Here is an 18063-nt window from a genome sequence, read left to right as displayed (position 1 = left end):
CGGAAAAGGTGAATTTTGTTGGGAAGATTGAGAAATCGGAGGAATCGAGGAATTTCGCTACTGTGTGGAAGGATGTAGATGAGTCCATGATCTTGATAGCGAGGAGTTTCTCGACGAGGGAGACAGAGAAGACACGGCTGAAGCCTCCATGGCCGGGGGTAGTGGAGAAGTAGTTGGTGGCCCGCAGAAGATGGAGTTTTTTGGTTCTTCTTTCTTGTTGGGTTTCGAAGGCAGGAAAAGAAGATGAAGAAGAAAAAAAAAAGGCGAAGGATAAAACATGATTTTAGGGTTACTTAGATAATGGTTTGTCTTTAGGAACTGAATTGAACATATATAAAAGTGAATGAAGATTGATTTGTATTTTTATAATTATTAAGGGGCACAATGTCGATCGAATAAATAATTAAGGACCAGAAAAGATATTTTCTCATAATTTTTTTATTTAGGTAAAAATCCCTAAAAATTGAACTTGGGATCTCCTTCATATTATTTGATTCCCCCACCATTAAATCACTCCTAATGTACATAAATGATCAAGAAAAACCTACTAATAAACCCCTGCTAGAAAATCAGCAAAAACAATAATAATATTGATAACATCTTCCAAATACTTGTTCTTATTAGGTAGATCCGATTGATCATTGCCTGGCTTCCAATCACAATCTTGAACATCTTTCAAAGCCGTTTGACCATTTGACTTCATGCCCTTGTAATCTCCACTGACAAAAGATTGTTGAGCTTGTGTTAGAGAAAGCAAGACATCATCATAGTCCATGGAACAAGCTTGGTAACGTTGTTTCAATTGTTTGTCATTAATACTCCTAGTGAGATTATGAACTAGGGTTATGGTATCAAAGGCATAAACATGTGCTGAGGTTATTACATATTTTGAAAGGCTATTAAGATCAGCACCTAATGAAGCACCTGGTACGGAATTCAAGATGTTGTTACAGTTATAAGGGTTTGGGTGTTTGGAACAAACGTCAGAGATTTTAACTGTTCTTGCTGAACATAGTAATGATGATGAAAACATAGTGAAAGAGAGAAATAATAGTGGAAGGGTAAGAATGGAATGTTCCATTTTTTTTTCTCTGTAATTTTCCAATGGGTTGTGAAATTGTAATATCATGCACCTGTTTTTATAGACTATGATAATTGATATGCTTGTACACGCACGAATTCATATGTTGAGATTATTGCAAATCTTAAAAGATATTTTGTATAATAAGTTTCCTTATTTAGATAATGATTATGTATTATGGAGGCTGAAAAAAAAATGAAATATACAACAGATTCTCTCATTTTTTTTTGGGTTCATTCTTATTGATCAATGAGATCTTTAGACTTTAATTTTTACATATATATCACCATGCAAATTAGGGAGAAAGATTTATATTGTATTGAACATAATAAAATTAATTACTAATAAAACTATCTTAATTGACCATGACCCTATTTTTTACTCATTACATGCACCTAGTATCATGAACTTCAATGTAATAATCATAATAAATGATATTTTCAATTTTTCATATATATATTATAAGTAAACATTATTTTAGCATATAGTGACCCCATAACATACATGATTCTGTTCCCACTTCATCTTCTTGAATAACTGAATTGCACTAATATGGAAATGAACTTGAATATGGCTATGGCGTTGGTGGCTGACTATACTTTTGAATATTTTAAATTTGGATAAATTATACTTTTTATATTTTGAAATTTATCAAAATTACTCTTAAATTTTATTTTGTTTTAATTTTGTTCAAAAAATTTTCAATTTCATGAAATATACTCCTGGTAGATATAATTGTCATACATTATTTTTTAATTAATCCTAAATCTTTTGAAAATTTAGCTGTCAGGAGTATATTTAATATAAATTGAAAATTTTTGAGACAACTAAAAGAACATAAAATTTAGAAGTATTTTTTAAAACTTTTGATAAACTTTAATTACTTTACCCAAAAATTTAATAATTGATAGTCAACTAACCTTGCTTTGTTACATATATTCACTCAATTTTCAAGTTCATATGGGACCCATAACTTGGCAAGCAAGGCATGAAAGTTTTGTCTTTATGGGTCCAAGTTGGACTAATTAGAATTTAGTATATACATAATACACCTTGACCCTTTGGCAAGTAAAACTATTGTGTTCCAAATTAGAGTTAGAAGAGAGGAATTCTCCTATATAAAGGTCTAGCTTGCGTTGCCATTTTTTTCATCCACCTTCAATAATGCACTCAAAGTTCCACACCCCTCTCTCGCTCTTCCATGTCTTCAATCTTCATCCATCAATGCCACCTTTTGCTTCCCCTTCTTTATATTTGTGGTATACTTTTTAGAATTCTATTTTTAGTTTTATTTACTTACAGTATAAATTTCTTTTACCTTGATAATTAGTCAAGTGTTATATAAATAAAAGTATTTTTTTCTCGAGAATACATATAAAAAATTAACTAATATTGCCAAAATGACAGTAGTAATTCAGTTTTTTTTTAGTTTAATAAATTAATTTATTATATAAGCATAAGTGAAAATTAAAATTAAAAATTTTACTGATATGATAGCATGTAACTTTTTTTTAATATTTTGGGAATACAATGGACAATGAAGAAGAACAGATTGTTCGCTCGTCGTGCGTAAGAGCAATAGCTGCCTTGCCGACAATGATATCTTCTTTTCTGAGTCCATCACTCAACTTATTCCTTTTCAATTTTCATGGACATGTATAATTAATAACTGCTAGTACTTCATATGTTGTGTTCTAAAGAACAATAATACAAACCAGCGAGCTATATCTCAAATGACATAGTTAGCGAGCTATATCTCAAATGACATAGTTAACCGATCGAAAAGATTCTTAACATGATATTTTTCTTTATATGTTTGAGAATAAAGGGGATCAGCAGCAAGATCAGACACCAAATTTACATACAACGCGTGTGTTTGTGTGTGCAATTAAAACTCTGTCCACACTTTTTACACAACAATCTCTCCTAGCTACAAATACGAATCAATTGTGGAAGTAAGAAATTCTGAAATAAAATATCTATGCTAGAGGACCATAGTAGGTGAGTCTTCAAATTAATTTTTCTAATTCTTGCATGGCACACAGCTAAAATGGAATATGCCTATGATCAAAATATGATAGAACAGATTTTGCCATTTGTCACATCTCCACTGCACCAACTACCAACTATGCACTACCCTTTGTGTCCAAGAGACGCTTTAGCCAGTGCTAGTACCAGAAGAAGCGCCTTGGTTCGTCAAGAAACGAACCACAACACAAGTAATGTTGTCGGAACTACCTCTCTGATATGCTTCTTGCATCAACTTCTTTGCCGCCTCCTCTGCATCATCTATTTTCTTTATCATTGCAACAGCTTCCTGGATCATGGGTTTGAATTCTTGGTGTTATATCAAAGTCTTTATCAGATACAATTGTGTTAATTGAACATGGTGGTTTAAACACCCATTTGAGACAAATTGAAAAAAATAGAAAACTGGTATTCATTTATACAGATATGCGATGATCACAGTTCAAGTAAGTGCGAATTTCAGTTATGTAATGTTGCATCGACATATTGGCATCACTGTGTGTCTGTTTTCAATTAAGTCATGCTAACACATAACAAAAATTTACACTTATTTATTCACACCTTGTACTGTTCTTTACTCGAACTGACAACTAATTTTCCTGAACATTAGGTTTTGTAAGTCAACCTACCTTTACAGCAGAGAGAACTCAATACATATAGCAATAAAACCAAGAGTAGATAGAGATAGATTCAGGCCTTTCTCTCCAATTTAAATAGTAGTTTTTAACATGAAATCATTTCTGGTAGGTTCTCATCTAATTGGTGTAGGCATTTGATTCTTTGGAAGAGAAGATATTAACCTTCCCCACAACATGGCACCAAAAACTAATTATGTAGCTTCTTGGTATAACTCATTCATATGTTTTAGAACATATGGAAATGCGCTAGTAATCAAAGAGAGTTAAGGTAGAAGAAATGAAAATCACTTCAAACCTCGTTGGAGACAACATCCCATAGCCCGTCACTGGCCAAGATAAGAAACTCGAGAGAGCTATCAACTTTTTCTTCCTGCAATATCACAAACAAATTAGTAACCAGAATATAGAGAGGCAAACAGAGGTCAAGGTTTAAAAGCCAAGTAGCGATGATAAAGACCAGTCGGGAGACAAATTTTTTATGCAGAGATCTGTATTACACGATTCTTATTGTTAGTAGCACTTTTCCTTAAAGAACTATAAAAATGTTTGCATATTTACATTGATTGAAAGATTCACAACAATCTTTTCAGAAACATCAAATCTTGTTCGAAACAGAATTTTCTTTATTCAATCTACTGGCAGGATGCTTTTCGATGTGAACCGTATATATAATATATTACACTAAGTTATGCACTGTATATGGATACGAACAGAGATAAAACTATGAATATAAGAAATACTGGAATTCGAAGCACACCTGGATTTCTGGATCAGCAACAACATACTGTTTCAGAAGTCTATCACCGAAAGCACGAGAAACGGCAAGAACGCCACCAACTCTCCAGGTTCCTGTAAGTGAAGTTTTAAAAGATATAAACAATATGAATCTATAAATCAATTCATGAATGCTAACCATAATAAGACCTTACCAGCCCACATAACAAAGCCACCAGCATTTTCAATCCTTTGCCTCTCGTCCGTTTGGTCCGGCTTGTGATCTCGAGAAACAGCAATGGCTAAAGGGGGAAAAATGAGAGAAATAAAATAAGTAAAATATTTTAATTAATCATTTAATATAGGAAGGTTGGAGTGATTCTCTCTTGCACAAAAAATTACGACAAGCAAATGAAGGGCCCACACACCATACAAATGTTACACAAAGGTGCACTATTGCATGTAATCTTGTAATCTAGTGTCTCAGGATAGAAATACAGAGAAGCTCAGACACATCAATTTAGAGAATGGTAGATACAAAAACACTAGCAAATTGTCTCTTTCCTAAGACATATTTTCTATCCATCCCAAAACTCGAGACAATAGAAAGGGCCATAGTATTTCTGTATCTTACATCTGAGACACTTACCAAAACACATCCTATAATAACATATACACATGAATATGGAGCTAATACCTATTATTATTACTCTTACCATTTCCACCCCTGCATATAACAGCTCTAGAGTCCCCGACATTAGCAACGAGCAAACGGTCACCAACTAGAATGGCAGTGGAAGCAGTTGATCCAGCATCTCTGTTTTGGTTATTTTCTGATTTCAGAAATTCAGAGTCGGTGTGGTTATATGCATCAGCTGCAAACAAGAACAATTTTGCAAGTGAACACAACGGTTATTCTCAGGATTAGCAAACTTTAAGAAAACACCAGAAAACGGCTATGCTGATTTTTTTTCCGACCTATTGCAGATTTGGTGTCAGAAATGAATTTTGGATGTCTGAGCAAATTACTAAATAGGTGTTGTTTGACATACTCGGCAGCACGAGCACCACCGTGACCTGAAAGTTATAAACACCAGAGTTAAAGCTACCTTCTAAAGTTTTTAGTAGATAAAGAATGGTAACATCATATGTTATAACTTGTATATTTAGTCTCTAGGAAATAAATGCTACATTCTTTAAATGTTAGAAAAGAAATAATATTCATCGTCAAAAAACAAAACATTTTGGACTCTATAATTGCTCCTATAACAAATAAATAAGTGTTCTACAGTCACAATAAAGAATACAAGAACAAGTATAAGACAACAGTGAAGGATCAAGAAATTATGCACAAAGACAGATAGAAGAGAAACTTTGATAGAGATTTCCATCAGCGGGTGTGATATCAGTAACTTATGTACAGAAGGACCCAAAAGATTAGACCAAAACTGAGAAATTAAATGCATAAAGATAAAGATGATATGGCTTAAAATAAAGGACAGAAAAACGACAAAAAACGGCTATGAATTTTGTACGAATGCACAAGCACAGAAGAATCTGTATAGTGCACCATTAAGTTACATGGAAAGGTTAATTTCCCAATATTTTGAAGAGGGAAAATCCAGGGACTTAGACACTAAACACAAAGCAAAATTAATTTCGACTGAAACAAACTTGAGGGGAAAAATAGTAATAGGAATGAAGACAGCAAGGTTAGAACTTAGAATGAAATGAATATGAGAGAACAAGGTTAAACATACCATCAAAAACTCCAAAAAGGCCAACAATTTCACCATCCACACCATCAATTCTAGTCTCATAAAAATCTTCCATTGAAGATCTCTTGCCCGGAGAGCTAGCATACCCGTAGCTGAATTTTCCATTCTGACTGCAGATACAAATCATAACAGATTACATCAAAATCATTGAAACCAACTATGACCATTGAGCTATAGTGATATAGTAAACATATACTCCATTATTATTGATTACTGTAACAGTAACAATCTCCACAGAACAACAACTGTAACATTATCCCCCTAAAAAATTCGTTGATGATAAGATACACAAAATCAAGTACAAGAACATGAACCAATAGTAATTATCAAAGCAAAAAAGCAAGAAGTGGACAATCAATATTCAAGAGAAACAAATACTGACCAGTACTTTATCAACTAAGGCTAATAAATTTGCTTAGTGAGACATGATTATAACAGTTACGAATCTTCATAGCACCACAAGGAGTACTAGAAAAACCAAGGACACACATAACATTAACCAAAAACAAAAAAATTCATCAGACACTACCAAAATATCATTAAATACCAGTCAAGCAGCAACAACAACAACAAAAATTATAACTAAACATTAAAACCAACCAATGAAAAGTTACAAAAAAAAAAAGAAAAGAAAAGTGACCTAATTCTTAAATTCTAGAAAGATCTAAACAAAAGATGAGGTATTCACCTGAGTCCTCCACCACTCACAGGTGAATCTTCTGCTGCATGAACCTGACTTGAAGATGTCAAAACTGAATTGAGGTACCCCATGTGTTCCAGGTTGAATTTTTCAGGGCCCTTAGAAACTAATCCCCTTTATGAAGCCGATACACAAACAAAAAATGGAAAACAAAAATAGAAATAGAAATAAAAATAATAATAATAATAATAATGAAGGAACAATAACAGTATAGCGTATGACAGCTTTTTTCTTGCGTGCCAAAGGTTCCAGATTATCATAACATTAGTGGGGTAGGGTCATTTTTTTTTTTTGGGAATCACTGACTTCCAAGTTTAACCTGCACACAAAACCCCACATAGAAGAAATGTGAAATTAATTTCACATTTTTTTTAAATTGAAAAAAATATATATATAATAAATAAGTGAATTTTCTAAAAAAGGCACAAACTTTGTTACCCATAAGACGGGGGAAAATGGAAAAGAGTTGAGAGTTTGTGTAGATAGATCTTGCGATTTTTGTTGGGTGAAGGTAGTGGAATGAAGCTAGTAATGAATCAAGAGTTGAAAAGAAGGGAGAAAGGTTGGGAATTTGGAGAAAATTATTGAAGATTGGAAAAGGAAGCAATAATTGATATTTAGAGAGAGAAAATAGCATTACCTGAGAGAGAGAGAGAGAGAAAACGACGAGAAAGGGAGGTAGAGTGGATTCTGTTTTATATTTAGTTGGAGCTACTTCATTTAACAAATTCAGTCACACTTATACTGGATAATTACTACGTCATAATTTTCTTTAAAATTCTTTAACTAAGTTAAACAATAAAATTTAAGTGAGTGAATAAATAAAAATGATAAAAATAATTTTTGTTGATAAAAAATACGTAATTAATGTGAATTAATAGGGTTAAAAGAGTAAATTAATATTAAATTTACGAGAAAATTTCATTTTCCTCCTTTGCGAGATAATAAAATGACACACTCCTCTCTTCTATTTTTATAAATGTACATTTCTCTCCATTCTAACTTTTAAAAAACTTCTCTTTAATCCATTTTAAATCTGTTGTATTAACTAATATTAACTTTATTTATTTTTTTAAAAAAATAAATTATTTTTTAAAAAAATACTCATTAATAAAAAATTTATTTTTTATCATTAAATTTTGCTTACCAAAATATTCTTTAATAAATTATTTTTTATTGATTAAATTGTATTTTTTTTAAAATTTAATAATTATATTATTTTTTTCCTAAAATATCCTTCAATAATTTTTTAATTATTAAATTATAATTTTACCAAAATTTTCGTTAACGATTTTTTTATATTTTACTATTAATTTTTCGATATTTATATATATTATTTTAACATTAAAAAAAATTTTTGTTAATGGGTATTTTTTAAAAAAAATAATTTTTTTTAAATAGATATAGTTAACATTAGTTAACACAAAAAAGTTTAAAATTGATTAAAGAGGAGGTTTTTTAAAAGTTAGAATGGAGGAGAATGTACATTTATAAAACAGAGGGGATGTGAGTGTCATTTTATTATTTTAGTATCTCGCAGGAGAGGGGAATGGTATTTTCTCTAAATTTAATTAGTAACATTAAATTAGAGTGTAATATATTTTTATTTGATTGATGGTTGTTTATATTGTTTAAGATGATTATTATTTACCTAACACTTTTCATGTAGTATTTTTTATTTTTTATGTTACTATAAATTTTAAAATTTTATATTTAATCATATTCGTATAAAAATTAAATAAACTCTAGAATATTTGAGATGCTTTTATGTCTTAGAAGATTTTAAAATGTCACAAAATATTCTTTAAAAAAACGTATATATGTAAAAATATAAAGAGTGGTGTAAAATAATTTAAAAAAATTTAAATTAATGCCGTAGTTAGATAAGATATTTATAATAAATATTTTGGTTGATCGATCTAAAACGTTAATTAGATTAAATCATAATTATTTATTTAACAGACAAATTACTATAAATAAAAAATGAAAGTTTTGGGTTAGAATATATGTCATTTGTATAAATATTTATGTAGTGAAATGTTATTTTCAGCAAAACGCTCTTTAACTTGTATTTTTTATTTTTTATTTTTTCTAAATATTAAGAGTTAAACTCATTTAATTTTAACTCAAAAAATTGAGTGAATTCAAGCAGTGAGATTAAGGATGGCAAAATTCTTCGGGAATTTCTGTGAAAATTGTCTCGAATAGAGATTTGATTGTGGGAAATTTTTTCTGTGGAGATGGAGACGGGACAAAATTTCTCCGAGGCAGGCGCGGAAATCCGAGCGGGGATCCTCGTCCCATTCCCGCTAATTCCCGAAATTAATAAATTTATTTAATTGTTCTTAACAGTTTATTTCTCATATATTTTTTAGTCATTTCACACACAGACATACATATATATAAACCCAAAACTCCTAATCCTCATTTTTATAACCCTTCTTCAATTCAGAAATTCCTAACGTTATCCATACTCCATCCAACCTCTCTGCAGCCACCCTCTTGCCACTCTCCTTTCTCACCGCATCGTCACATCTCACGGTGCCATCACCCTCACTGCATCGTGCTTTCTATTTGTGGCGTCCCTTTCCGTAACTATGTCGTCGTATCCGTTTTTCTCTCTGTTGCCGCGTCTCCCACCTCGTGCACTGCTCTGTCCTCTGGCTCGCCGTTGGGTCCCCCACTGCGTATTTTGAATGCGTCCCTCCACTGTGTCATTTCGAAAGAAGTCATCATCTTATCGTTTAGACTTTTTGTATAAAATCTTATTATTTTTTATAGAATGGATACTTACACCTCTATTCATATAGAAATTAATAATTAGTTAGAACTATCAAATAGATGAGGAATAGGGTCCCCGCGAGGAATAGGACCCTGTAAAGAATGGGGATGGAAAGCAATATTCTCCCATGACGGAGAACGGAGACGGAAGCAGGGAGTAAATCTAGGGGCGAGAATGGAGAGTAAGGAGGCATTCCCGCCCCCGCCCTACTCCATTAACATCCCTAAGTAAGATAATAGCTCTACAAAGTCGCAGCTGTCTTATGTATTTTGTTTTTCACTCATGATATATATATATATATATATATATATAAATTATTTATGATCAATAACCGTCTATAAAATTACATATTTAATATTGTCTTATGTATTTTGTTTTTCACTCATGATATGTATATATAAAAATTATTTATGAAATTATTTATGATCAATAACAGTCTATAAAATTACATATTTAATATTGTCTTATGTATTTTGTTTTTCACTCATGATATGTATATATAAAAATTATTTATGATCAATAACCGTCTATAAAATTACATATTTAGTATTGTATAAAACTTTTTAATATATGACTGTCAACAAATTTGATTATTGATCTATGACATCCATATTATGTTTGATAATTTTACTATAGCAAATTTAATTATTTGGTGACAGATTATTTAACTAATTAAAAATATATGAATCAACATATATAAATATATACATAAATAATATAAATAGTATTTTTGTTTATTTTTTGACATAAATATTGTTAAAATTTCTGGTATAAGAACAGAATAAAAAGATAATAATACATATAAAATTGTTGTGTTGAAATTTGTTGTTACATGATACAAAAGTCATTCTATTTATAGGGATATTATCAACTAACCTCATAAATATCTATCTACTAACTACTAGTCATTACTAACTTAACTCCTAACTACTAACAAACTACTAACAAACTCTAATATGTCCCTGCAAGCTAGTGAATGGAAGATGTCAATAATCTCCAACTTGGATGGATAAGTTTCGATGAGATAGTTGAAGAAGAGGCATGCAGCGCAGAAGAAGATGCGTGCGGTAAAATAGAGGAAGAGGCGTGTGATGCGAGACGCAGAGGAAAACAGAGGAACAGAAAGGTGCAGCATACAGAAAGGAGGAATAGGATGCTCTGGTTAGGGGAAGACGTGAGCGCATGCGGTGAGTGGTGACGCAGAGGAGGACACGTCCGGCCCGGTGATGGAAGACATGTGTATTGCGGGCCGGCGATTCTGGTCGTGACGGAAAGGAGGAACAAGTCTATTGCTCTGGTTCTGTGTTTGAGAGTGAGACAGGAGTGAGATAACCAGAAAAAGAAGAGAAGAAGAAAAGGGATGTCGGAGATGCCGTGACGGCCAGGATGGCCGGCAGTGGGCTGAAGAGATAGATAAAGAGAGGGAGAAAAAATGTGAACAGAAAGTGGTTCTTGACAGAGAAAGAAGAAAAATAGAGATGAAGAAGAAGAGAAGAGAAAAGAAGAGAAGAGAAAAGAAGAAGATAAAAAGAAGAAGTGACGGTGACAACAAACTTTGAGAGGCAGGTGAAGGCACGTTTCAGCTCTCAATGACAATAATTTTAGGTAATAGAGAAAGAGAGAAAATAAAATAGCCAAGACAACATCAGGTTATTGCAACGCTCCTATATTATTAACAAGGTAAGAAGGAGTAGAGCAAGTGAGAAAATCATATTTATTTTTGGAGATGATGGCCATAAAAAAAAGATCGACACTAAAAATACTAGTTATTGCTAGTAAGGACAGGAGTGATAAGGACAGAGGTTAGATTTTTACTAGGATGAATATAGAAAAGGCCAGTGGATCTTGTGTTACGTTAGAAGATGATTTTGCCCATTATAGAGGAAGAAAACAATGAAAACTGATTATTTGGATTTGAAGAAGAAGCATGGTATCGAAAAACTAATGGCATATCCTTTTTAAGGAGGATACGATGGTTCTGATGCTATGTTAAATTTTTGGAAGAAGAGCAGAATAAAAAAATAATAATATATGTGAAGTTATCGTGTTGAAGTTTGTTATTACATAATACAAGAGTCACCATTTTTATAGAGATATTACCAACTAACCTCATAAATATTTACCTACTAGTCATTACTAACTTAACTCCTAACTACTAATAATTCTAATAAATATGATGATATTAGGTTAGTAAGAATAATTATATTAATTCACATATGCAAAATAGTTTATATAGTTAACTCAAATGAAAGATGATTCACATTTATAAATATTTTAGAGTTCATATCATTTTGAAATGTACAACTTGTAATAATTCCCAATATTGACTTTAATTTATTAATAGAATTTTAATTAATTTGGTTAAAATAATTTATTTCAAATATTCTTGCTAAGAAACTTTTATCTTCTTCAAAGAGTTTTAGCTAGCTAACTAAGTCGAATTAATTAATTATATTTCTAATCATAAAATTTGAATGCCACAAAAACTACATATGATGGTTTAAGGTGTTCCTTCTCTTAGAAAGAATTGAAATGTTATTGCTGGTTTTTCTATGGTTATGAAAGGGTGTGATTGTTACTGGCTTCTCCATCACCTCCACCTTTCAATGAGTCTTTAGATTCTAATTATAGTAATTAATAAATTGTACTTATTTTTCATATCGAGCAAATTAAAAAGTTTCAGTTTTCTAGTCTAAGTCAAAAGAAAATATATTTTATACTAGTAAATTTAAAATAGTTAGTGTTGACATGTCATTTTCTTAGTATTTTAATTTTTTTAAAGTAAATTTTATTTTAAAAATTCAAAAAGTAAGTAATTTAGTGAGAATAGTCAAAAAGAATTGGTAAAAATTTGCTCTTTACTTTATTCCTTTTTTTATTTCTATTACTTTCTTACCCTTTCTTTCTTCTTCTATTTTTATTTTTTTTATAGAAAAATTCAAATACCCTTCTTCGGATTTTGAATTTCTGCAAGAGAAATCAATCCATTCAAATGATAAATATGTTCATCAGCTGAAAAATCTGCACAAGTCAGCTACAACACCATCTCCTGTTTCTTTAACATTCTCTTCTACCTCCATCAAACTCCATCGCAACCAACTCCAATTCACTTCTCTAACTTTGGCAGCGCTAAACAAAAGAGAAAGAAATCCATCTGGGCAGCGCGATAGGAGAGAGGAGTCGAACCATCTTGGGCGGGACGTGATTGCAGTGAGGAATCGAACCCACCTTGGTGCGGCACAAAGGTAGAGGAATTGAACCCATCTTGGCTTGCTTATGATACCGCCAATTTCATACGTTATTCAACTTTAATTTGATTTCTTACTTCTCTGATCCTTGATTTTTTTCAAACTTTTGTTATTTTGTTTATTCTTTTCATTGTGCCCCTCCAACTATGGCAAAGGTTAATTTCAGTGAATAGATTTTTCGATGATCAATATTTGTTAAAAGTATTAGTGATACTTGTGAAGGATTTCAATAACTGGGCCATAATCAAGAGTTTCAACTTATAGTTAAAAGGTATGATATTTTTGCTAATTCATGGTTTTTGATGTATTTTTTGTGAAAAAATGTGTTGCTTGCATAATTTTACTAGCTGGAAAAAGGAGCATGATACAAAAAGTACAATTATAATTTACAAGACAAAGCGATTTGGGTTGTCTGAGTTTGATGGAATTTAATCTTATTTTTAGTTAGTTTTGGTTAGATACTGAACTAAGAATTAACATATGTGGTGCTCTTTTTTCTTTTATGCTTTTTCACTATATCATTGTTTCTGTGGTAAAAACTTTTAATCTTCATAATGTGCACTTTTAGAGGACTTTTGTGCCTTTAGGTTCACTCTTGACTATATTAGTTGTATGTCCTAAATCAATAAAATTCATTGCGGGTGAATTTTAAGGAAATAGTGGTAATTTTTGTTATAGTTGTAGTGTGAACATTGATGCTAGCCCATGAAAATGGTATAAAATATCTTTGCAGTTTTAGAGGGTTGTAACATAGAAATTTATTTATTGCAACAATCTCTTTTATGTTTTTTTTTTCTTTGAGTTTGTTCAGATTTGTGGTATTTTTTTGTATTTTTTCATTCCTTTTGGACAGGAAGAATGGAAGCCATGGCAAAGTTTCTAGCTACCAAGAATTTTTGTTAAACCATTGTAATTTGTAAGTAGAAGAAGGTAACCTTTGAATTTTTATAGTTTTTGTGATTGTGCTTTATATCTGAGTATTGTTTGTTGTTGAAATTAATATGTTTTATCAAGAACTTAAAATATTACAAGAAAAAAAAAAGATGTATACGTATTAGTATGATTTAAAAAATCTTGTGCTGTTTGATTTACAAAATCATCTCCATTTGGTGGGACAATTCTAAAGTAAGTGAGTATAAATATATTTTACTCAGACATTTTTTTATACAATATGGCTTTGGAAGATGACTTTGACAGGTGAGCAGCTGAGTATATTTGTAGATTAGTGGAAAACAATGTCATCTTCTAATGAGTCAATTTTTTCTGCCTCACCCAATTATTAATGTTGCTTAATTTTGTAAGCTTTTCATCACCATCTTATGCTTAACTTGTGTTGGATATTATGCATCATTATTATTTTGCCTAAAACTGACATAGTTAGTTATTTCTTATAGATGCGACATTGATTCTAATAGAAGTTAAATTTGAAAATTGTTAACTTGATGTCATTGGTTAGGTACATTGTTTGCTGAATTTTATTGTTGTTTATGTCATTGGTGTAAGAAAATATCAAAAAATTTTAGTCAAAGAGAGTAAGTGAGTCAATAAGTGCATATGAGTCAACGAAGTAGGTGATGCACTTATTTTACTTGTGGCTTACTCCACTTTCTCTTTCACTTTCTTTTTCACTCTTCTCTATACCAAAAATAGTTATCAATAATTACTAAGTTATTGGCAACTTTAATAAACAAGCATAAGAAAATGAAGTTAGATTTAGACAAGATACATAAAAATCAACTGTCAATATATAGATGTCAAATCAGTAATTTTCTACTTCTATACATTCAAAACTATAGATTCAGGTCAAAGCTTAAAATACCATGTTTTAAATAGTGACTAAATCGACAACTATGACATGAACTAAAAAGAAAAAAGGGAAAAAGATTACACTTTATGTAAAACGTGTAATACAAGTTTTGTTCTTTTATGTTTATGTTGTTGTTGATGTCGTCATCTCTTGCTTCATTTCATTTAGTGTGAGAATCATTTTATAGAAAGATTTTCAAGTGTACCGTTATACCGGTGTATCAGTGATTTTTAATCGTTGATCTTAATTATATATATTATATATTTTTTTATAATTAAGATTAACGGTTAAAAATCACTAATACACCGGTATGACGGCACACTTAAAAATTTTCCCATTTTATATAGCAGAAGAATATACACTCTGCATTTTTCACTTATACTTTTTTATTATGGTTCTATGCTCATGTTTATTTATGAATTTTTTTACTTTTACACACTCTGGTATTTCTATCCCTGTTTGATGAATATTTAAATTTGCATGATAGCAGTAATAAATCTGCTCTTATTTGTATGGTTCTATACTCAAATTAATGATTATAGTCATTCAGATTAGTTGTTCATATAGCTTATCTTATAGTGTTCATTCTTATTTTCATAATTGATTTAGAATATAGAGTCTTATGTCTTTAATATAATTAAAATTTATCTTTGTTAATCTAATAGTGATAAATATCAATGCTATTATAATATAGTTTTAAATTTTAACATTGAGATTACATGATTAAGAAAAGGTGGCAGTAAAAGACATCATCGTGAAATTGGTGAATGGTGATGATAGCAATGGTAGAAGAACCATTGTGATATTGATAGTGATGAAGCTATGATAGGTTATATGTTCCTATTAAATTAGAAAAATTTCCTTCTACTTTTGATCTTTTTAATCAATATATCAAGCTGAAAACTAAGAATATTGGGTCTCAATGTATCAAGTGTAATTTTTTGAATTATTGAATGTGCACATTATGTTCATCCATTTTTACCTTTCTTTTGAGGAGTGTTGTTCGTTTGTGTAAACTTACTCAGCAAAGATGCAAAATCACTAGAATCACAAGTTCACGTCCAAAGAAGCAGTTTAAGCCAAAACCTAACTGGAAACAAAATCATAATCCGTTTTGAGGATTAGGAAATAGGAACCCTAGGTTTTGTTGCAATGCAGCGGTGATTACAGCATTTTTAGTTAGAAAGAAAAATCTGTTTTTTAAGAGATGACCCAAGATATAAATATGTGAAACACAAGAATAGGAAGATTTTGTTCAATAAGTATATATCTGAATTAAAAGCTGTTGAACATGCTGCAAAAAGAGAGAACAAAACCAAAAGGGAGGACCGGCCGGTATAGATGTGTTTTTCTAGCACTTTTGTGATATATCTCCGAGATGACTTTTTTTTTTAATAATGTAGTTGATTCTCTGCATTTATTATTTGTGTTGATTTATTGATTTAGTTGTATCCTAGCGTTCACTCAGCAGTTTATTTTGAATAGCTTTTTTGACATGTTAATTATATTTAAAATATTTACAAGATACGTTGAGGGAGAGAGAACGGGAGCTTCGGACAAGGAAGGAAAGAGAGGAGCTGGAAATGGAAATGGTGCAAGTGAAAATTTGAAGAAAGGAGGCAATCACTTCTTTTCAAGTTTTACTTGTGGAGACAATCAAAAACTCTTTTGTATAATTTTCATTCTATATGTGGTACCATTAATCTTATTACTATCTTTAGAATGAGTTTGGTATGTGATTAAATGAAGAGAAAAATTATCTAGATTTATGTGCACAAAGATCTTGAATCCATACATAGCTCACCCCTAGAGGATGTACGGACTCTTCTCTAACACTTGATGATTGAAATTCGAAAGGTTCTATACTTTTATTGTTTGCGGGTAATTTCAATTATTTTATGGGAGGATGTCTCCTAACAACAATAATAACATGATATTTAGGGGGAAAAATATAAAATTTGAGGAGCTCATATGAAAAATAAAATAGTGGAGCCAAATATGGAAAAAGGAGAGACAAACACAAAATAAAGATGCAATGGCTTGAGGATGGATACTTAATAAAAAAGAGAGTAGAGAGTAGAGAGAAATTCGAATGATCTAAGGGAAGAGATGGAGAACATGCATCGCTTTTTCTTTTCTTGCAGGTTAGCGTGGAATTTATGGACTGCATTATTGGAGTTTAGAGACAAATTTAAATATGACCAGGAACAACTAAACAATACTTTGAAACTTGGCCAGTGGCGGGTATAGCAAAGAGAGAAAAAGGTATGAGAGTCTCTATTTTTGTAACAATATGGACTATATCAAGAACAAGAAATAGCATTATTTTTCAAAATAAGATTTTAAACTTTGATGAGATGAAGAATGAGATGTTATATTGGCGAGATGCATGAAAAAAGGAAAGAGAAATCCAAGCAAATGGAGTGGAAGAGATAGGTAGAATCTTATAATATAGCTGATTTGTTATTGATTTTATTGTTATTTATGTTGTTATTTTTGTTTGTTTTGATTTGGATAATTTTGTTTTAAAAAGTGGTTAGAGATTATACTGTGATGCAGAACATGGAATATGTATGCTGTTTAAGAATTTGATGATTTCAATTAATTATATAAAAAAAAGTCATCCCAAAAAGAAAAACATATAGATACTAAGAATTGAAATACATTAGAATTCATTAAATTTGTCCTGAAAGTTGGGAGATCCCCTGAGAGAAAATAATTTTTGAAAGATTAAATTATTGGGTATACTAATTAAAACAAAGCTTTCATATTTTATGTGAATTTTAATAAGTTGAATGTTTCCAATCTGTTTTCAAGTCAAATCATTGGATATACTAATTAAAACAAAGCTTTTATATTTTGCTTTTTTATATAAAAATCTTAATATATTTGTTGTTTGTATGGTTTGAGATTTTGAATTATTTTAATGTGTATTAATTATGTTGTGTAACTATATTAATGTTATTAATTTTTTTTAAAAAATACAAAATTTTATTAGTAGTTCAAGAATTCATACTACATGTATAAAAGATTCAGAGTTTTATGTGATCAATATAAAATTGTGTAATCAATAAAAAATATTATATTATTTATATTTATAATCTTGTTTAAGTCCGTTGCATGGATGTTAGTTTCATTATATTGAATACATAATTTTTTTTCATGTTATACAGGATGTTATTTATAAGAATATCAAGTGATCATATAGCTTAAGCCTGTTGCACAACATATTAGTCTATTGACAATTAGACGGGAGTTACAATTTGCTTTTAGAAAATATTTGAATA

At 30.6% G+C, this 18063-nt stretch overlaps 2 protein-coding genes across 4 annotated transcripts; both read right to left on the bottom strand.

The window, feature by feature from the left end:
• Positions 1-547: 547 nt before the first annotated feature.
• On the bottom strand, positions 548-1033 carry LOC107495485 (pectinesterase inhibitor-like). Its single transcript, XM_016116634.2, has one exon. The coding sequence runs from the start codon at positions 1031-1033 to the stop codon at positions 548-550; it is 486 nt and encodes a 161-aa protein (XP_015972120.2).
• A 1818-nt stretch (positions 1034-2851) lies between these two features.
• On the bottom strand, positions 2852-7616 carry LOC107495598 (probable protein phosphatase 2C 59). Of its 3 annotated transcripts, none has more exons than XM_052263297.1 (9): positions 7580-7616; positions 6928-7258; positions 6222-6349; positions 5440-5538; positions 5178-5336; positions 4677-4763; positions 4505-4596; positions 4043-4117; positions 2852-3398 (listed from the first exon to the last, which is right to left on the bottom strand). In XM_052263297.1, exons 2-9 carry the CDS (start codon positions 7008-7010, stop codon positions 3240-3242), a joined length of 882 nt encoding a protein of 293 aa, XP_052119257.1. In that variant the 5' UTR covers positions 7011-7258; positions 7580-7616; the 3' UTR covers positions 2852-3239. The 3 variants fall into 3 exon arrangements, with proteins under 3 accessions (XP_052119257.1, XP_015972249.1, XP_015972248.1); XM_016116763.3 differs by lacking the exon at positions 7580-7616 and adding an exon at positions 7370-7542; XM_016116762.3 differs by lacking the exon at positions 7580-7616 and adding an exon at positions 7378-7542.
• Positions 7617-18063: the final 10447 nt, after the last annotated feature.

This window comes from Arachis duranensis, chromosome 6 (genome assembly GCF_000817695.3).
Source record: "Arachis duranensis cultivar V14167 chromosome 6, aradu.V14167.gnm2.J7QH, whole genome shotgun sequence".
NCBI classification, from domain to species: domain Eukaryota; kingdom Viridiplantae; phylum Streptophyta; class Magnoliopsida; order Fabales; family Fabaceae; genus Arachis; species Arachis duranensis.
This window is presented reverse-complemented; position numbering and strand designations above follow the sequence as displayed.

Bases quoted from the DNA above. Each gene is read 5' to 3' on its own strand.
- LOC107495485 (XM_016116634.2), bottom strand. From the start codon at position 1,033: ATGTTTTCATCATCATTACTATGTTCAGCAAGAACAGTTAAAATCTCT.
- LOC107495598 (XM_052263297.1), bottom strand. From the start codon at position 7,010: ATGGGGTACCTCAATTCAGTTTTGACATCTTCAAGTCAGGTTCATGCA. The intron at 5,539-6,221 runs GTATGTTTAACC...TATAACTTTCAG, and splicing joins CCTTTTTGGAGTTTTTGATG to GTCACGGTGGTGCTCGTGCT. The intron at 3,399-4,042 runs GTTTGAAGTGAT...CCCATGATCCAG, and splicing joins GGGATGTTGTCTCCAACGAG to GAAGCTGTTGCAATGATAAA.